Consider the following 21,786-nt stretch of genomic DNA (forward strand, 5'->3'; position numbering starts at 1 on the left):
CTTTCGTAGTTCAGGACTTGGTCTGTGTGTGTGGCTTTCCTGTATACCTTTGTGGTGAATTCTCCGTTAGGTGTTCTCTGTACCATCACATCTAGGAATGGGAGTTGGTCGTCCTTTTCTTCCTCTCTAGTGAATTGGATTCCTGTGAGTGTGGCGTTGATGATCCGGTTGTGTTCTCTATTTGTGTTTTTAATGATTACAAAGGTGTCATCCACATATCTGACCCAGAGTTTGGGTTGAGTTTGCGGTAAGACGGTTTGTTCTAATCTTTGCATTACCGCTTCTGCTATGAGTCCAGAGATGGGTGAGCCCATGGGTTTGCCGTTGATTTGTTCATATATTTGGTTGTTGAATGTGAAGTGTGTTGTGAGGCACAGGTCCAGTAGTTTGAGAATGCCGTCTTTGTTGATAGGTTCAACGTCCTGTTGTCTGTTCTGTATGTCCAGCAGGTTGGCTATTGTTTCTCTGTCTAGGGTTTTGTCGATAGAGGTGAACAGTGCTGTTACATCGAATGAGACCATGGTTTCTTCCTTGTCTATGTGTAACCTTTTCACACAAAGGTGTGTGTATCATGTGAACTGCCAGGAGACGTAGTGAAGACAATTACAACATCTGAGATATTTGGACAGGTACATGAAGAAGAGAGGTTTAGAGGGATATAGACCAGATGCAGGCAAATGGGAAGAGTTACGTTTGGGATACCTGGTCAGCTCTCCAACCCGTTGGACCGAAGAGTCTCTTTCTATGCTGTATGATGATGACTATGACTCTGAGTAGAAACCCAATCTGTTTAGCCTTTATTCACAAGACAGTCCTTCCATACCCGTGTTCATCCATTAGCCTTCCTGATTGCTCGCTCTCTATTAGTATCCCCAACTTTCTCAGTGCTGCAGCTTTCTCTAATTTGTCTCCGTTTAGAAAATATTCTGTTCTTTTGTTTTCTATTCCAAAATGAACAAGTTTGCATTTTTCCACATTATACACCATTTGCCAACTTCTTACGTATATATTTTGATTAGATTGGATTCCCTACAGCATGGAATCAGGCCCTTCAGCCCAACAAGTCCACACCACATCTCTGAAGAGTAACCCACCCATACCCATTCTCCTACCCTATATTTACCTCTGACAATTGTGCTTAATACTATGAGCAATTAAGCATGGCCAGTTTACCTGACCTGCACATCTTTGGATTGTGGGACAAAAAAACCAGAGCACACCCACGTAGAGACGGGGAGAATGTTCAAACTTCTCACAGACAGTCACCCGGGACAGGAATCGAACCCAGGTCCCTGGAGCTGTGAGGCAACAGTGCTAATCACTGAGCCACTATACCACCATGCTGACTTAACCTATCAATATCTCTTTCGATTGTTTGTATCCCTCTTGTAACTTGCCTTTCCCCCTGTATCATCTGCAATACATTCGCTTTCTGTCTCCATGTCATTAATATATATTGTAAGCAGCTGCAGTCCTGGTACTGATCCCTGTGGAACTTCACAGGTTATAGGTTACGAATGTGAACAAGAACACCTTATCTTCACTCATTTGCCTGCTCATGAACCAATTCTCTATCCGTATACCAATACGTTATTATTGAGACCATGGACTCATAGCTTAAGTGAGTCATAAGCGAAGAGCCCATGGTCTCAATAATAATGTATTGGTATGTGAGGTAACCTGTCAAACACATCTACTGGTTCCCACCTATTCACTTTGGTTGGGACTTCCTTGATAACTAATAAATTAGTCAGACATGATTTCCCTTTCACTATCCAGGCTGACTCTACTTGATTAGATTATGATTTTCTAAATGTTCTGCTGTAACTTTCTTAATTGATTCCAGTAGTTTTCCAATAATTTATGTTAGGCTAATCAGCCTCTGGTTACCCTTTTTTTTGCCTCTCTTTTTGAATAGTAGTGTCACAGTAGCAGTTTTCCTATATTCTGGTAGATCTCCAGAATCCAGCAATTTTGGAGAATTATAACCATTGCGTCCACTATCTCTATAGTACCTCACTACCTCTATTGTGCAGTCTGTCACTTAAACAGCTAAATGCAACTATTCTAAGCATAGGTTAATGCTATTAAAGATTTTGAGACCGCTTGAGGAAGCAGTCTCATGTCAAATTGTCTTTTTAGCCATTATTACAAATCAAAGTATTTTGTAAGTCCCCAGTAGATTGGTTTTAACTTTTTTGATTTAGTAAAGCACGGGCCTATTATGGACAACATCATTTAAGTAGCATTTGAATGCAATAAAATGACTTTTCATTAACTGGAGAGCAGCACTGGTGAGGCATTGTCAGTTCTGAATAGTTGTGTCAAACTTGCAGACATGCATTAGTAAAAAGTTGCATTTTGGAATAAAAAAACGCACATTTACACTCTTCAAACATAAGTTTGTTTTTGTTTTCCTTAAGTTGCTCATTACTGGAACAGAACAGTTCAACCAGAAACCAAAAAAAGGCATTCAATTCCTTCAGGAGAACGGCTTGCTTGCATCCCCCATGGACAATAGTGAAGTTGCTCAATGGCTCAGGGAAAATCCACGACTGGACAAAAAAATGATTGGCGAATTTATCAGTGATCGAAAGAGCATGGAACTCTTGGACAGTTTTGTTGGGTATTGAAACTTCTTTTGAATATTTGCTAACATATGTGTTTTCATGTGTAATGAGTATTTTCTGGAATATGCAAATACTACCTAGAAGTTAGGTCCATGAGAAAATCGTTGGTGTCAAAGGGAAAGCAAAAGCAGGTTTTCTTTCAGATACGAACTACTGAGAATACATAGGTGGCATGACTACCTTTCCCCTCTCTCTTTTGCGAATCCATTAATTAAGGTTACAGTGGTGAACAAACGCCATCGATTCTAATAGGTATCTATTTCTGGATAGATACAATTGATTGCTATTAATTTTGTTTGATGATGGCATAATGGTAATGTTGGACTTGTAATCTAGAGGCCAGGCTAATGGTCTGATGACACTGGTTCATATTCCCCAGGGCAGTTGGCAAAATTTAAATTGAATTCAAAATTCTGGAATTGAACATTAGTCTGAGTAACAGTGACAATGACCACCATCGTTGACTGTTGCAAAAATCTATTCAGTGCATTACTGCCCTTTTGGAAAGGAAATCTGCCATCTTTACCCATTCTGATCCACATGTAACTTCAGACCCACAGCAATGTGATTGACTGACTTAACTGGCTTCTGAAATGCCCTAGCAAGCCACTTAGTTCAAGGGCAATTGAAAGAGTAAAAACAAATTCTGTAAATTGCTTTCAGTTTATTTTTCAGATGCATTGACAACAATTGTTAATGTTATCCATTGGAGAGAATCATGTTTCACCAATTCTGCTGAGTAATGTGAATGTTTCATGCATTTCAAGTCCTTGGGTGCAGCTAGTTGTCCAGCCAACAATTCTGTTAATCTTTTTCTGTTCCTACGTTGGTACAGATGCCCACTTTTCTTTGGTAAACCTGTATCAAAGAGCTGTGCTAGATGCAAGAGTTCACGTGGGAAAGGTGTTTTGAGATATTTACTTCTTGGACACAGCTGAACCTCTTACAAATTGCAACTACAGTATATTGGCCATGTCAGAAAAGATAACATAAGCTGCTCACAGTGCAGTTATGTATTAACATTTAAATGCTTGCTGAGAACTTTTTTTCACAGAGCTGTGTACCACTGCAAATTGAGTTATATTGTTGTGTATAGAGGTTAAAAAGATTTCACTCAACAACAGGTGGTTCACATAAGACTTTAGCTGAATTACATTCTGATCACCAATGATTGCTGCTGTTTTTCTGACAGACTCTCAGCAAGTAAAAATAAGAGGTAACTTTGAATGGTACGTTTCTGTTGGATTAAAATAAGAGAGTGAAGTTAAGGGTGTTTCCGATGAGGCGATTTTGATTTATTTTGTGTCGCATATATGCACTGGGTTGAGATTGAAGTTGATTTGCCCTGACAAAATTAAACTGTAATACTTTGAACTAAATCAGTGAAGTAACAGTAAAATAGGAATTTAGTGTCTTTAAATTGAAAATTCAGAAAATTGGACATTGAATGAAGGGGAATTAATCGTATCTGGGAAGTTCTTTGAATTACAGTTCCATTACATTTTATCTTTTAGTTCTTTCTGGTTTAAATTCTGAAATGGTGGCTTTTGTTTTTCTACAGTATGAAACAAATCTAACACAAAGCAATCTGCATTAAATGTGCCTTAGTTTATCAGTTGCAAATAACTATTTAGTGATATTTTTCTGCAGTGTCTTGAATTGTAGGTTATTATTGCAGAAAAAGTGCCAGTGTTTGGTTTTTGTTGTTCTCTACTGTAAAGATTAACAGACTAAAGGACTTGAATGTTAATTCTTAAGTTACAGTTACTGACTATTGATGTTTAAACACTAGGACGTTTACTTTCCAAGGATTGAGAGTTGATGAAGCATTGCGCTCCTATCTAGAAGCCTTCAGACTCCCTGGTGAAGCTCCCATTATTCACAGATTATTAGAAGTCTTCACAGACCATTGGCATGTATGTGTTCTGCAAACTAAAGCAAAAAATGTTGTGAGCATTTCAAAGCTTGTTTGAAGGTAGTTCTAGGGAAAAATGTAATTGTGCAAGTTCTTGCTGGTAGCTGTAACCACCATTACAGAGATCCTTGAACATCTCTATCTTTACTGTTGGTGCACCTTCCAGACTATTAGAGTTCAAGGTTCAGTTTACTTTTTCAAAAATATTTAAATCAATATTAAAAGTGTTCCTGAATTGGAAAAACACTAAATTGATCTGGATTTGTTTTGTGTAAAAGTAACTGAATGTATTGCTCAAATAAAAGCCATAGTGATTTGAATGCTGAAGATCTAAAATAAAAGCAGAATATGCTACAGAAATCTGTGGTTGCTGCAAGACCTGTTGATTTTATACAGCACTTTTTGTATTATTGCTCAATGCATTGTTTTCTGGCTACAATGTGAGCAACAAGTTTGCTCAATTTTGTTCTTTGTTCTCAAATGCAGCAAGAGATAATCAAAATGACAAGTCATCACAGTCACTGGCTATGACTGGTTGTCATTGGAAGAAAAAGCAAACTTTATGTAGCTCAGAAGCAAAGCATGACTTGGTTTGTTATATTAGATACCTGTGTGTTAGTACTATTTGAAAAACATCCTTTTGAGCCAGTTGTTTTGATTGGGAAATTTCTACGTTTGTCTCTTTCTATTTACAGAAAATCAATGGCTCACCGTTTTCCAACAATGATGCCTGCTTTGCACTTGCCTATGCTGTAATAATGCTCAATACAGACCAACACAATCACAATGTTCGTAAGCAAAATGTACCAATGACATCAGAGGTGAGTGAATCCGATGCTGTATGGGTAAATGTCTTTTGCAAATATTTATTCACTTCATGTTACTCTTTTGTTGAGAAGGCAAAGTATGGCTGGTACATGTTAACAAAAGACTGTATCCATTCTTGAATAATGATTAAAAACTGAATTTTGTTATCATAGAAGAAATGATAGACAGAAAAGCTACTTGAGAATTTCGATATAATTAGAGCATTGTGCTGTGGCTTAATTTGTAATTTTGTGTATGATTAATATCTGAGCCAGGTGTTTTTAAAGTAGATTATCTACTTGATTTTGTCATTTTTTTTGTCAGGAAAGCAGGGCTTTCAATATCCCACAGTTCAGATGCTTCATTAATGGTTTAAAGGCCTCTTACCACTTGTTACATTGTTTTAGAGCACTTAGGGATGCAGTGCTTCTATTAACATTCATGGTCAGTTAAGGGCTATTCATGCAATTTAATTTGCAAGGAACAGTGCCATCCAAAGTTTGTGAGAAGATTTGTAGCTCGGGTGCTCGTTGCTGTGGTTCTGTTCGCTGAGCTGGAAGTTTTTGTTGCAAACGTTTCGTCCCCTGTCTAGGTGACATCCTCAGTGCTTGGGAGCCTCCTGTGAAGCGCTTCTGTGGTGTTTCCTCCGGCATTTAAAGTGGCCTGTCCCTGCCGCTTCCGGTTGTCAGTTCCAGCTGTCTGCTGCAGTGGCCCGGTATATTGGGTCCAGGTCTATGTGTTTGTTGATGGAGTTTGTGGATGAGTGCCATGCTTCTAGGAATTCCCTGGCTGTTCTTTATTTGGCTTGCCCTATAATGGTAGTGTTGTCCCTGTTCTCCGGTAAATGCCGGAGGAAACACCACAGAAGCGCTTCACAGGAGGCTCCCAAGCACTGAGGATGTCACCTAGACAGGGGACGAAACGTTTGCAACAAAAACTTCCAGCTCGGCGAACAGAACCACAACAGTGCCATCCGTTCAGGAAGATTTAATTCAGTAATACATCATATGGCTGTCAAGAAAAGTTAGTTTTAGTTGAAGAGATTGCATTTTGCAATATCTTCCTTACATTTTGGGTTTCATTGCAGGTTGGTAGTTGAGCTACCTGCATCTGCCGTTGGTCAGTTCAGTACATTTTCTCAACGGACAATTGTATTCAATAGTACTATACTGAGGGAGGACATTTGGACGTGTTCATCCAAGTAGGTCAAATGGGTAGTGCTCACTTTGGGATTGTACCACAGACCTGCCAACAGCCAGCAGGTGATAGAGTAGCAGAAATGTGAACAGATTATAGAAAATTGTAGAAACAACACGGTTGTTGTGATGGGTGATTTTTAACTTCCCCTATTTTGATTGGGACTCGCTAAGTGCCAGGGGCCTGGATGAGGGACGATTTATGTTTTTTTTTAAACAATATGTAAATAGTCCAATACGTAAATAGAAGGGGCCATAGTAGACCTGCTATTGGGGAATGAGCCTGGCCAGGTGATCAAATTTTCAATGGGAGTGCGTTTCAGGAGCATTGACCATAATTCTGGAAGTTTTAAGCTTATATTGTTATGGTTTGGTAATGTTATGGAATCCTGGGAAAGGCTTGCAGCTGACCACACGAGATGGCGAAGCACCCTGAACCAACACCTCAAAACAGGAGAAGAGAAGCTGATGAGTGCTGCAGCAAACAAGTGGGCACGAAGGAAGGAGTGCAGCAGCTCTAGCAACTCAATGATCACATACAGATGTGACCTATGTGACCGGTACTTTCACTCGAGCATTGGTCTCTTCAGTCACAAGCGACTGGGAAGCAGAAAGCTAGAGCAACGAGGATGCAACCCATGGTCAGCCATGACCAAAAGGGGTCTTACTCACGGCTGAGGATAAAGGTAGTCCTCAGGTGAAAGTCCTAAATTGGGGGAAGGTTAACTGCCATAATATTATCGAGGAGAAAGTGAGGACTGCAGATGCAGGAACTGGGGAATGTAAACTAGGTCAGCTGTTTGAAGGTCATGTGGGAATTTTTTCAAGCTCATTTGATTAGAGTTCAGGACTAGCAGGTTTCAGTGAAAATGAAGAATAAGCATGGCAAGATTTGGGAGCATTGGATGGTGAGAAATTGAGAGCTAAGTCAAAACAAAAAGGGAGGCATGCATAAGGTTTAGGAAACTGAAAACAGACAGAGCTCTCAAAGATACAAAGATATCAGGAAAAAAATCAAATAAGGACTGAGGAAAGCTAAATTGGGCCATGAAATATTTTTGGCAGACAGGGCTAAGGAAAATCCCAAGACATTTTATACATATATAAGGAGCAAGATGGAAGCTAGGGAAAGGGTAGGTTGACTGAAGAATAAAGGACGTAGTTTATATGTGGAGCTAGAGGAATGGGTGAGAGGTTAACAAATACTTTGCATCGGTATTCATAAAGGAGAAGGACATGGTGAGTCTAGGGAGTAGTATGTTGATATTCTAGGGTATGTCAAGGTCAAAAAAAAGAGTTGTTAGATGTTTTACAAGCATTAAGGTAGACAAGTCCTCAGAATCTGATGGGATCTATCCCATAATGCTGAGGGAGGCAGGTGAGGAAATTGCTGGGGTCTGGTATGAAATGTTTAAAGTTTATTTAGTCACAGAAGAGGTGCCAGAGGAGAATAGAAAACCACTGTTCCTTTGTTTAAGAATAATCTGTGTAGTTACAAGCTGGTGAGCTTTATATCATTGGTAGGGAAATTATTGGAGAAGATTCTTAGGGGGAGGATTTACTCACATTTGGAAAATCATGGACTTATTAGCAATAGGCAGCATGGCTTTGAATGGGAAGGTTATCTCTCTCAAATTTGATTGAATCTTTTGAGGAAGTGGCAAAGATGATTGAGGGCAGGGTGTTAGATGTTGTCTCTTGGACTTTAGTGAGGCCTTTGGCAAGGTCCCTAATGGCAGGCTGATACAAAAGGTGAAGTCACATGGAATTGCAGTGAGCTGGTAAGATGGATACAGAACTGGCTTAGTGGTAGAAGACAGTGGCGTTAGAAGGGTGGTTTTCAGACTGGCGATCTGTGACCAGTAGTGTTCCATCGGGATCAGTTCCGGTACTAGTATCATTTGTCAGGTACATAAATGATTTGGAGGAGTATGTAGACATCCTGAATAGTAAGTTTGCAGATGACACAAAAATTAGGGGAGGAGCAGATAGTGACAAGGATTGCCAGAGAATGATTATAGATAGGCTGGAGACTTGGGGAAAGAAATGGCGAATGGAGTTTAATCCAGACAAATGAGAGATTATGCACTTTGGAAGATCTAATGCAGGAGGGAAGTCGACAATAAATGCTAGAACTCTTAGTAACATCAAAATGCAAAGGGATCTCAGCGTACAGATCCACAGTTCTCTGAAAGTGGCAATAGAAGCGGATAACATGATTAAGAAGGCACATAATATATTTGCCTTCATTGATCAGGCATAGAGGATAAAAATTGGCACGTCCTGTTGCAACTGGACAGGAATTTATTTAGGCCACATTTGGAATGTTGTATTCCGTATTGGTCACCACACTACAAGAACGATGTGGAGGCTTGGGAGAGGTACTGAAATGGTTTACCAGAAATGGTTTGGAGGATACAAGCTGTGAGGAGAGATTGAGCAAACTTGGTTTTCAATTGTTCATTGAAGGGTAAGGGTTGACCTGATCGAAGCTTACAACATTATGAGAAGATTGGATAGAATGAATAATCAGAGTCTTTTTCTCAAGCACTATTAGGTTTAAGTTAAAGGAAGTAAGTTGAACGGAGATGAGAGAGGGAAGATTTTGTTTTCCACACACAGGTTGGTTAAGTGCATGGAATGCACTACCGGTGGAGGTGGATACAGTAGCAGTGTTTAAGAGACATCTTGACAAATACATGAATTGACAAGGAATAGAGGCCAAAGACTTTTAGTTTAGAAAGGAATCATGTGTTGGTACAGTCTTGGTGGACCAAAGGGCCTGTTCCTTTGCTGTACTGTTTCTTGTTGAATTTTGATGATGGCTCTTTTTTTTTTAAGAAGTTAAATACTTTCCTATGATACCTTTCATGCAACCAACATGTGGCAGTGTCTTTGCAGCCAATTACTTACTTTTATAATCATTGTTTCATAAGCATGCATGGCAGTTAATTTCCATGGATCAATAATCTCTAACTGTAAATGGTGATCATATAACTGTTTTGGTCTCAGATTATTTGATCAAAACCCTCAAAGTATTATGGGATCTAATCTCTCAGATGTGGCCTTGACTTTATACCTAATCTGAAAGGTGACCATTGGTCTACAATTCTGCAATTGTTACTGTTGTGTGACCAGATCTGCTTTTGCAGCCCTTGTGGGGCTTGATCATTCCACCTTCTGACTTAGAATGGTAGTAACGCTACCTCTAAGTTAAAGTACTGTCAGGTACTGCAACATCATTTGGATCTTTACAAGTTGATCATCACAAAGTCCAGATCAAAAAAAATTTAGGCAGCATGTTACTTCTCTGGAGTCGTACAACATAAAACACGACAATGATTTTTTTTGTTGTGCTCTAATACCTGAGAGGTTTAATTTTTTAAAAGAATTTTCTTCTTCATGTTGTCTGCAATGTAATTAGTCAACAACTTCCATATCCCCTACCCTAAATAAAATGTATTCATTTAAACTAATGGATTTGACTTTTGAAGGAATAGTCTTTGATGTCCTTTCTGAGTTCCGTTGGACTGGCATTATTTCTGATAATTATGCAAGATCTCCACCTTAATTAAGTGATATAACCTAATGGATAGATGAAGAAGATTTAATTTTACCAATGTTACAAAGATCAACACTGAAGTCTACCTTCTAATACTTCATGTCTGATAAATACTGAAGTAATTACGTTTGTTCACTATAGCATAAGCTTTTAAATCCCTTTACATACCTAAAATGGTGCAGTATTTCGTCAGATCGCCTGCTTGACCTGTTCCATGAAATCATTTTAATTAGCTGAAAGCTCAAATGTGTACAAGGACTGCATCTACCCTTCATGTTGTTTATAGTAATGAAACTGAGTGATACATTTTCAATATTACTTTTATCCCACCCCCTTTTTAAATGTGCTTTTGGTAAGTAATGGCTGACCTTTGTGATTTGTGCCAATAATTTTTCTTTTTTGTTATTATTTTCTTGTAGCAATTCAAAAAGAATTTGAAAGGAGTTAATGGCTCTAAAGATTTTGACCAAGATATGTTAGAGGACATATATAACGCAATCAAGTAAGTTTGTTTCACTAACAGCTTATACACCTCATCAGATTTTAATTGACATCAGAGAAATGCAGCCAACAGGCAAGACCTTCTAACTTTTTTTCAAGGAATTTTGAAGTCACATTTTATCTGTATAATATTTAAACAGACTGATTTATATTAATCTGGGGGGAGAATTTACAGGCAAACCACAGGGATACTTAACAGGACTGCATGTATTCATAGTGCAGGTGAAAACCTGGTCTGATAGCTTGTGAGTATTTGAAAATTATAACAAGTAAAATTTCCCTTCAAACTTTGTTGGAAAAATAAAACAAAAATTATTTCATCATGAAGCGATATTGTCTGCAGATGCACTTTCAATTAATTGTTCTTACTCTTTTTTTTTGCTCAGTTTTATCCCCCTCACTTCTTTCTCACCATCACTTTCCTTTTTCAACCTTTTCATTTGACTGCAACAGCTTTGCAGTTCAGGTAGAAGCAGCATGGCAATGACTTCCAGTCATGGTGGGAATTGCTGTTGCTGTATACTGCAGAGAAGGTGTCTGATGATTTGATGTAGAGGTCAGAGGTGTCGACAGTTCTGGGTTCTGTGTTTGTAGGTCTATCAATCAGTTACTCCAGATTTAGGCTATTTCTCTTCTACCATGCCTGCTGTAGATTTAAACTTTGAACGCTGTTTTGTCAGCATAAGTGCACGAGATTGATCTGTAACTCATGTTTCCAACCTTGCAACTTCCCTGCAGTCAAAACTTTACTGAGCGATCTACAATGCCCGATCTGATTCAGTCAGGCTGTCCCAATGTATGATTTTCCACATGTCAGTTTTATCTAACTTAATGCAAAAAAAAAAGTGCCTTTATTTACCAACTTACTATGTCTTTGGGAAGAATTAGGCGAAGATCACAGATCAAATTTCCTGATTTATTGCCCTCTGTACCGCTTGTTATATTTCATCACTGTAGTAGAATGGTTAAATGAATGAGCAAAATGTTGGAAGTGGAATATAATACAGGAGAATTGAGGTTATGGCACTTTGTTAGGAAGAATAGCGGAATTAAATATTATTTCAATGAAAAATGACTGCATAAATTGTTGCATAGAGAATTTGGAGGTCCATATGAATGAATCTCAAAAAGCTAGAATCCAAGCTCACAAGGTGATATGAAAAGCAAATGGATAATTGGCCTTTACTTCAAAAGAAATGGAATATAAAAATAGTGGAGTCTTGTTAAAACTGTACAAGGCAGAAGCCACACCTCACCTGCAATGTTGTGTTTTACTCCCCTTATCATAAATTTCCAGGGGTAGTAGCAATGAAGGTAGTGCAGAGTAGCTTCATTAGGTTGATCCAAGGTTCGAGGGATTTTCTTTTTTTTGTTTATTTACCTATTTTTCTAATCATCTTAATGTTGGAGCAGATGGGACTTGAACCCAGGCCTCCTAATCCAGGGACGGGGACACTACCACTGCACCATGATGGTCCCCCGAGAAGTTTTCTTATGAGCAGAGATTGATTAGGCTCGGCTTGTATTCACTTGAGTTTAGACAAATCAGTAAAGACCTTATTGCACGTTTAAGATTCTTGGGTGGGCTTGATAGGACAGGTGCTGAAAGGTTGCTTCTCCTTGTGGGAGAGTCTAAGACAAGAGGGGTTAATCTCAGAATAAGTAAAATTGAGGAGGAATGTCTTCTCTCAGAAGATATTCAAGAATTTTCAAGGCTGAGATAGACCTTGAATCACAGAGAATCAAATAGCTACAGTGAAAAGGCAGGAAAAAGGAGTTGAGGATTGTGAAATCTACCACAGTCTCACTGAATGGCTGGGCAGATTTTATGGCCCAAATAAAGTTGTATGGTTTTAAGGTCTGTGAAGTGTTGGTATAATTTTATTATATAACTTGTTTTAAAGAAAGAAGCAATTCAATGGGGTAATACTGATTTTCAGTTGATAAAAAGTATCAAGTGTTACCTTTAAAGAGAGCTCAATCAGAGTTAGTGCGAGAGAACCCCTTGACCTGTTTCAGAAATGTAAAAAATGTATTTAATTCACTTCAAGGGCATATCACTATGGTAATAAATGAAAGACCACCCCGCGTGTATGAATAACCACGTAACAAGCTAAAGTAATATTTGACTGCTGGCATTTGGTCTAAGTTCATGTGTTCCTCATAAACTTGGGTAGCTGTGATGTGATTTTAAAAATAGAACAGGGTAATATTAAAGTTGTTGGAAAAGTCAGTCAGATGTTTGCAGGCTATTTATATTGTTATCTTTCTATCATAGAAGTTATTTCACCTTGGCCATGTATACCAAATGGTTTACACACTTATACATAGTTCAATATTTATAAATTCACGTAAAACCTTAGGAAAGGAAGAACTTTGCCAAAAATTCTAGAAATTTAGCGATGAAGACTTTTAATTTAGCCTAATGCCAGGTATTGGTTGCTTTAAAGATTTAAGAGCACAAAGTGCCAGTGATTCAGGATGTTCATACTTCAGACTCAGATGGTTTTAATCTGGAAACACAAGGAATTCATGATAATTAAAAGTTACTTTTGTCTTTAGCATTTAAAAACCCTTATCTGCACCATCTACAGAGATTAATGAGGGTTGTTTACTCATGGGAACATTTTACATTTCTAAAATTAACTCGGAAGTAAGAGCTAAGTATTTATATAGCAACTTATCAAATCTGTAGAGCATCCCAAAGCATTTTGCATTCAATGAGTTAATTTCTAACTTTAGCTGCTCTTGTTATGGAGGGATACATGGATTAAATATTTTACACAATCCACTATTGGAGTTGAAGATTTAAAGTTAGGATGCATTCGTTTGCCAGCCTGATAAACAGCACAAAGCTTTTGAATTAGTTTTAATAAAGCCTGAAAAGTGGGGAAAAAATCACAAAAAAAAGGCTTTTGAACCTAAGCCAGTGACCAAGAACATCGGTTAATGGTTACCGAATATGTTAAATTCTTGTTATACTGCGGGTTATAGGACCTTTACCAGTGTTTTCAGAATAAATTTGGTCCCCTTCTCCATGAAAAGGGAAACCTAATATGCTTGCTTGACTAACTTTTATCAGGAAGTGCCGATGAAAACATTCCAGTGAAACTGACCATTTTTTAGGCTGTAGAACTTGGTATAACAGCAGGTGAAAGATTTCCCCAATAAAATGACAGCATTTCTTAAAATCATACCTTCTTAGATTATTAATGTTGGTTTAAACATCTAACCAAAAGACTGAAATAGTTGAAAATAGATCGGTAGGTTACAGAACAATTTGCAGAATGTGGCAACTTAATATGATTTTAATTTGTATGTCTTATTGTTGCAATGACTTTAATACATGATTGATATAATTTTTTGGACGTTATTTTGGGTCCATATGACTGTTCATTGTTCCGAATTTACCTTTACATGCATATAGTAAACAAATTGGAAAATTAACTTGTCTCTGTAACTTTCCATGCCCTCAAATGAAACTTCTACAAAATTGGCATGGAAATAATTATTTCCACTTTGGAGTAAAATAATAGTTGGTAAATAGGCTCAAAGAAAATTTGCTTATTATTTTCTGAACCAAATGTGATACAACTTTATTGGGTTGCTTTATGTGTTGGTACAGTACCTAAAATGATTTGCATCCCTTTATGACAGGAATGATGAGATTGTGATGCCAGAGGAACAAACTGGTTTTGTCAAGGAGAACTATATATGGAATGTACTCTTGAATCGTGGGAACTCACCGGAAGGCATTTTCCTCCACGTACCCCCTGGAACCTATGATCATGACCTATTCACCATGACTTGGGGTCCCACCATCGCTGCACTTTCTTATGTTTTTGACAAGAGCTTAGATGAAACAATAATACAGAAGGCGATATCTGGTTTCAGGTAAAGATTTTGAAGAATTAATCTAGAATCTTGCACATAAACAATTATCCTTTTTTTTAATAAACAAGAGAACTCCACAAAAGTAAACAGGAATCCATTTTTGTCCAAAGGGCAAACGTAGATCAAGCACTACAAAAAAATTCAGTCATGGTTTGGCTGAATTCTGTGTGGAGCAGTGACAACTGATGTTCCTGTGTGTGCATGTGCGTGTGCGCTCCTGAGAAAAGTGGATCTTCAGAGTGAAGCACTCTCCTTCCATTATTGCTTTAGTGAAACTCCTTTCCTTATTTCAATTAAAACTGTTTCCAACACTGACTGCACTAGTAGTTTTGAGTTGTAACTTTGACCAGTTAAGTTTTTTTTTTCTGTGAGTGGACCACATTTTGAATCTTCGCTGTTGAATCCAATTGTGTTTGAGAAAGATTGACATCATCAGAAACTCCAATTGATCACAGAATGATCAAGATGTACAGCATGGATCAGACTCTTTGGTCCAACTTGCCTATGTCTACCAGATATTCTATGTTGATCTAGTCCAATTTGCCTGAGTTTGGCCCATATCCCTCTAAACCCTTCCTATTCATATACCTATTCAGATGCCTTTTAAATGGTGTAATTGTATCAGCCTCCACCACTTCCTCTGGCAGCTCATTCCATATACACACCACACTCTGTGTGGAAAAAGTTGCACTTCGGTCCCTTTTAAATCTTTCCTCCCTCACCTAAACCTAAATCCTCTAGTTTTGGACTCCCTCCCCTAGGGAAAAGGCCTTGACTATTCCCCCTATTCATCCCCCTCATGGTTTTATAAACTTCGCCTCTCAGCCTCGATGGTCCGGAAAATATTCCCAGTCTATTCAGCATCTTTCTACAGCTCAAACTGTCCAACATTGGCAAAATCCTTGTAAATCTTTTCTGAACTCTTTCAAATTTCACAACATCTTTCCTACAGCATGGAGACCCAAATTAAACACAATGGTCCAAAAGTGACCTAACCAATGTCCAGTAGAGCTTAACATGACCTCCCAATTCCTGAACTCTATGCACTGATCAATAAAGGCAAGTGTCCCAAATGCCTTTACTACTTTTTCTACCTGCGACTCAGTTTTCAAGGAACTATGAACCTGCACCCCAAGGTCTCTTTGTTTGGCAGCACTCACCAGGACCTTACTATTAAGTATATATTATTTTGCTCTGGTTTGCCCTACCAAAACACAGCACCTCGCATTTATCTAAACTCCAACTGCCACTCCTTGGCCCATTTAGAGTCATCGAGTCATAGAGATGTACAGCGTGGAAACAGACCCTTCGGTCCAACACGTCCATGCCAACACGTATCCCAACCCAATCTAGTCCCACCTGCCAGTGCTCGGCCCATATCCCTCCAAACCTTTTCTATTCATATACCCATCCAAATGTCTCTGAAATGTTGCAATTGTACCAGCCTCCACCACTTCCTCTGGCAGCTCATTCCATACATGTACCGCCGTCTGAGTGAAAAAGTTGCCCCGTAAGTCTGTCTCATATCTTTCCCCTCTCACCCTAAACCTATGCCCTCTAGTTTTGGACTTCCTGACCCCAGGGAAAAGACTTTACCTATTTACCCTATCCATGCCCCTCATAATTTTTAAACCTCTAAAAGGTCACCCCATAGCCTCCAATGCTCCAGGGAAAACAGCCCCAGCCTGTTCAGCCTCTCCCTTTCGCTCAAATCTTCCAACCTTGGCAATATCCTTGTAAATCTTTTGAATTAAACTCCATCTGCCACTTCTCAGCCCATTGGCCATCTGGTCCAGATCCTGTTGTAATCTGAGGTAACCCTCTTCTCTGTCCACTCTTCCTCCAATTTTGATGTCATCTGCAAACGTACTAACTGTACCTCTTAGGCTCGCATCCAAATCATTTATGTAAATGACAAAAAGTAGTGGACCCAGCACTGATCCTTGTGGCACTCCATTGGTCACAGGCCTCCAGTCTGAAAAACAACCCTCCACCACCACCCTCTGTCTTCTACGTTTGAGCCAGTTCTATATCCAAATGGCTAGTTCCCCCTGTAATCCGTGAGATCTAACCCCCCTTGCTCATCAATCTCGTAAGGGGAACCTTGTCGAACGCCTCATTGAAGTCCATATAGATCACATCTACCGCTCTGCCCTCATCAATCCTCTTTGTTACTTCCTCAAAAACTCAATCAAGTTTGTGAGACATGATTTCCCATGCACAAAGCCATGTTGACTCTCCCTAATCAGTCCTTGCCTTTCCAAATACGTGTATGTTCTGTCCCTCAGGATTCCCTTCAACAACTTGCCCACCACCGATGTCAGGCTCACTGGTCTATAGTTCCCTGGCTTGTCCTTACAACCCTACTTAAACAGTGGCACCACATTAGCCAACCTCCAGTGTTCCGGCACATCACCTGTGACTATCGATGATACAAATATCTCAGCAAGAGGCCCAGCAATCACCTCTCTAGCTTCCCACAGAGATCTAGGGTACACCTGACCAGGTCCTGGGGATTTATCCACTTTCATGTGTTTCAAGAATCCAGCACTTCCTCCTCTGTAATATGGGCATTTTGCAAGATGTCACCATCTATTTCCCTACAGTCTATATCTTCCATATCCTTTTCCACAGTAAATACTGATGCAAAATACTCATATATTATCTTTCCCCATTTTCTGCGGCTCCACACACAGGCCTCCTTGCTGATCTTTGAGGGGCACTCTTGTCTCCCTAGTTACCCTTTTGTCCTTAATGTATTTGTAAAAACTCTTTGTATTCTCCTAATTCTATTTGCCGAAGCTATCTCATATCCCCTTTTTGCCCTCCTGATTTCCCTCTTAAGTATACTCCTACTTACTTTATACTCTTCTAAGGATTCATTCGATCTACCCTGTCTATTCCTTTTTTTTTTAAACCAAACCCTCAATTTCTTTAGTCATCCAGCATTCCTTTTACCTACCAGCCTTTCCTTTCACCCGAACAGGAATATACTTTCTCTGGGTTCTCATTATCTCATTTCTGAAGGCTTCCCATTTTCCAGCCGTCCCTTTACCTGCAAACATCTGCACCCAATTAGCTTTCGAAAGTTCTTGCCTAATACCGTCAAAATTGGCCTTCCACCAATTTAGAACTTCAACTTTTAGATCTGGTCTATCCTTTTCCATAATTATTTTAAATCGAATAGAATTATGGTCGCTGGACGCAAAGTGCACCCCCACTGACACCTCAGTCACCTGCCCTGCCTTATTTCCCAAGAGTAGGTTAAGTTTTGCACCTTCTCTAGTAGGTACATCCACATACTGAATCAGAAAATTGTCTTGTACACACTTAACAAATTCCCCTCAGTCTAAACCCTTAACACTATGGCAGTCCCAGTCTATGTTTGGAAAGTTAAAATCCCCTACCATAACCACCCTATTATTTTTAGATATTGTTGTGGTTCTGTTCGCCGAGCTGGGAATTTGTGTTGCAGACGTTTCGTCCCCTGTCTAGGTGACATCCTCAGTGCTTGGGAGCCTCCTGTGAAGCGCTTCTGTGATGTTTCCTCCAGCATTTATAGTGGTTTGTCCCTGCCGCTTCCGGTTGTCAGTTCCAGCTGTCTGCTGCAGTGGCTGGTATATTGGGTCCAGGTCGATGTGTTTGTTGATAGAATCTGTGGATGAGTGCCATGCCTCTAGGAATTCCCTGGCTGTTCTCTGTTTGGCTTGTCCTATAATAGTAGTGTTGCGCCAGTCGAACTCATGTTGCTTGTCATCTGCGTGTGTGGCTACTAAGCTGGTCGTGTTGTTTCGTGGCTAGTTGGTGTTCATGGATATGGATCATTAGCTGTCTCCCTGTTTGTCCTATGTAGTGTTTTGTGCAGTCCTTACAGGGGATTTTGTACACTACATTGGTTTTGCTCGGTATCGGGTCCTTTGTCCTGGTGAGTTGCTGTCTGAGAGTGGCTGTTGGTTTGTGTGCTGTTATGAGTCCAAGTGGTCGTAGTAGTCTGGCTGTCAGTTCAGAAATGTTCTTGATATATGGTAACGTGGCTAGTCCCAAAGGATAGCTGGAACTGACAACCGGAAGCGGCTGAGACAAACCAGTATAAATGCCGGAGGAAACAACACAGAAGCGCTTCACAGGAGGCTGCCAAGCACTGAGGATGTCACCTGGACAGGGAACGAAACGTCCGCAACACACATTCCCAGCTCGGCGAACAGAACCACAACAACGAGCACCAAATCTTCACAAACTTTGAATTCTTACAGCTAGCTGAGATCTCCTTATAAGTATGTTTCTCAATTTCCCGCTGACTATTAGGGGGGGCAAGGTGCCTTTGTATTCCAAAGTGGCCACCTTCTACATCATCACTTTTGGTGTCATCTGCAAACTTACTAACTATACCTTCTGTATTCACATCCAAATCATTTATATAAATGACAAAAAGCAGTGGATCCAGCAACAAACCTTGTGACACACTGCTGGTCACAGGCCTCCAGTCTGAAAATCAACCTTCCACTGCATCTTCTGTTTCCTACCTTTGAGCCAATTATGTATCCAAATGGCGAGTTCTCCCTGTTTTCCATGTGATCTAATGTTGCTAACCAGTCTTCCATGTAGAACCTTGCCAAATGCCTTACTGTGTTTCATTTAACTTGAACTTACTCATTTAGCTATCTTAGTCGTTGTGTATTTCCAGATTGTTTCCAATTGTTAACTCTTGTTCTCCTTTGCTAATTAAGTTTGACCATTTACTGTTTTCAGTCTTAAATACAAAAACAAAACATACTCCATTATTCGTAAATCCATTTAATTGAAATGCGAACACTGATTAGTAGTCCTGTTTAGTGATCATTTCTCTCTCTCTCCCATTTCCAGAAAATGTGCAATGATTTCAGCTCATTACGGACTAAGTGATGTGTTTGACAACCTTATAATTTCACTGTGCAAGTTTACAGCTCTTAGTAGTGAGGTTGGTACTTGAAAAAACTTCATTCTTTCAAATATTAAGATTTCTCTTAAAAGTTGCTGAGATAATTTAACATACTATAACATTTGCTTTGATTTTGTTAGCAATAGTAATGAAGAAACTTATTTCAATCCAAGATTTAAATTTGGGTCAAGAGTTTCACTTTGTTTGTTTGGTGTTCATGGCAGTTAACTTTAAGAAAGTGCAGTATTCATGAGGGATACACTTTGGTCTATTCCTCGCCCCTGTTTGTAAGGAATAATGCAGTATAATTGCCAGGCATCTTTGAGAAGGGCTTATGCCCGAAACGTCGATTCTCCTGTTCCTTGGATGCTGCCTGACCTGCTGCGCTTTTCCAGCAACACATTTTCAGCTCTGATCTCCAGCATCTGCAGCCCTCACTTTCTCTCAAACATCTTTGAGATGCCATCAATAATAAGTATTTTGGAATGTGGTATGTGTTCCATTATGATATTTTGGTAAAATATCTTAGCTGGATACAGATGATGAAAAAGAAGTAAAATAGAAGAGCTAAAATTATTTGATTTTGAAGCTATCCAATGTTCATTTTATTTAACTATTAATTTGCCAGAATTACTGAATGGTGGGTGTCAGAGAATGGTGAACAGTTTCTACACACCAGGCTCCCAGAATCCAGATAGCAATATAAAAGTTGTCTAAGACAAACCTATGAAGTATAACAACCTATTTTCAACATTTTGTCTGTTTCAAAATTAGCTTTTCTGCTTAATCGTGACTGACATCAGGTACCGCATCATTCACAGGGCGACACGGTGGCTCAGTGGTTAGCACTGCTGCCTCACAGCACCAGGGTCCCAGGTTCGATTCTAGCCTTGGGTGACTGTCTGTGTGGAGTTTGCACATTCTCCCCATGTCTGCGTGGGTTTTCTCCAGGTGCTCCGGTTTCCTCCCACAAGTCCAAAGATGTGCAGGTCAGGTGAATTGGCCATGCTAAATTGCCCATAGTCTTTGGTGCATTAGCCAGAGGGAAAATGGGACTGGGTGGGTTGCTGTTCGGAGGGTTGGTGTGGACTTGTTGGGCCGAAGCGCCTGTTTCCACACTGTAGGGAATTGAATCTAATCACTTCTAACCAATGAATTGACGTTACTTAACTTTAACATCTTTCCTAAGACCTTATTATTATCTTTGACTGTAGCTCTTTTTGGGCATCTTTAGCAAATAGATTAACAGGAAATGGGTATGATGTTTGAAACAGGCTTATACGAGCTATATAAATTATTGTTTTTGCCACAAGCCTTCAACGGCTCACTATTTTGGCCTCAATTTTCTCATGAAGGCTGGGAAGTATAAATAAATGAATCCCAACAAATTGTGAATTTTGGCTATATTTTGATACAGTATTATTGGACAGTGCATCTTAAAGTTGTAATCATTTAAATTATTTTTGTATTTCTAAATGTTTGTGCAGTCAGTTTGAATCTTCCATGGATGTGAAGTTTACAGTTTTGAATTGGATTATCAAGATTCTCTAGAAAAAATCTATCTACACTATGAGAAGTATAAAGCTTGAAAGATTTCTCTATAAAATTTGTATTGAATTTGCTTTCAGAATTGTCAAACAAAAGTAAGCAAATAGGTTTATGTAGGAAAGCAATCTTGAGGAAAGTGCAGAATTAATTAAAACTGTGTGTAGAATACCACAGCCCTACTTCAGGATGAGGAACCTTTTGAACATATGAATAAATTACTTTATTTAGTGAGGTTTTAACATGGTATGACCGATTGCAAATTTAGTAGCATTAGTACTGTGAGCATTGAACTGGATATTGACAAAATCTACAAATGTAACGTGAAAGTTAAAATGAACAATTGAAAATTATAAGTCAACTGGTAAACAAATTTCTTGTGGTTTTAATAAAAAAAGGACCAATCGCCATAAATAGCCAGCACCAAGGGGACTTGGTGCTTAAGTAAGTTCACTAAAGTTTTGAATTGAGTAATTGTGGAGAAAGTTATATTATTTTTAACAAACCTATTACAAGTAGACATTTTATTATGCATTGATATGCAGATATTTCTTTGAGTTTTATTGCAAATTCTTTCTAAATTCTGATCTGTCAAATGTCATTTGCTAGTAGATCATTCACTTGACGTTCGTATTGGCCTGAACACGTGACTTGAACATTAACATTCATCTAATTTCAGCAATTCATACTATTGATATTGTCCTCACTCTTGAGTTTCGAAAAACATCTGCTTTGGTAGAACAGTGGACATTACTTTCTGCTCTCTGTCTTAATAGACCTGCTGATGAAAATTGGTCAGTATGGTGAAATCTTGCTTC

At 39.0% G+C, this 21,786-nt stretch overlaps 1 protein-coding gene across 12 annotated transcripts in view; it reads left to right on the forward strand.

Moving 5' to 3' along the window:
- Nucleotides 1–21,786, forward strand: part of gbf1 (golgi brefeldin A resistant guanine nucleotide exchange factor 1) — a 289,880-nt gene that overhangs the window by 235,156 nt on the left and 32,938 nt on the right. For all 12 annotated transcript variants that reach the window (XM_043679174.1, XM_043679176.1, XM_043679179.1 and 9 more), the window contains 6 exons: nt 2,424–2,626; nt 4,423–4,546; nt 5,241–5,366; nt 10,530–10,612; nt 14,269–14,505; nt 19,369–19,462. In XM_043679174.1, coding sequence (XP_043535109.1) covers nt 2,424–2,626; nt 4,423–4,546; nt 5,241–5,366; nt 10,530–10,612; nt 14,269–14,505; nt 19,369–19,462 — 867 coding nt within the window. The remainder of the gene's footprint in view (nt 1–2,423; nt 2,627–4,422; nt 4,547–5,240; nt 5,367–10,529; nt 10,613–14,268; nt 14,506–19,368; nt 19,463–21,786) is intronic.

The sequence above is a fragment of the Chiloscyllium plagiosum genome, chromosome 38, assembly GCF_004010195.1.
Source record: "Chiloscyllium plagiosum isolate BGI_BamShark_2017 chromosome 38, ASM401019v2, whole genome shotgun sequence".
NCBI classification, from domain to species: domain Eukaryota; kingdom Metazoa; phylum Chordata; class Chondrichthyes; order Orectolobiformes; family Hemiscylliidae; genus Chiloscyllium; species Chiloscyllium plagiosum.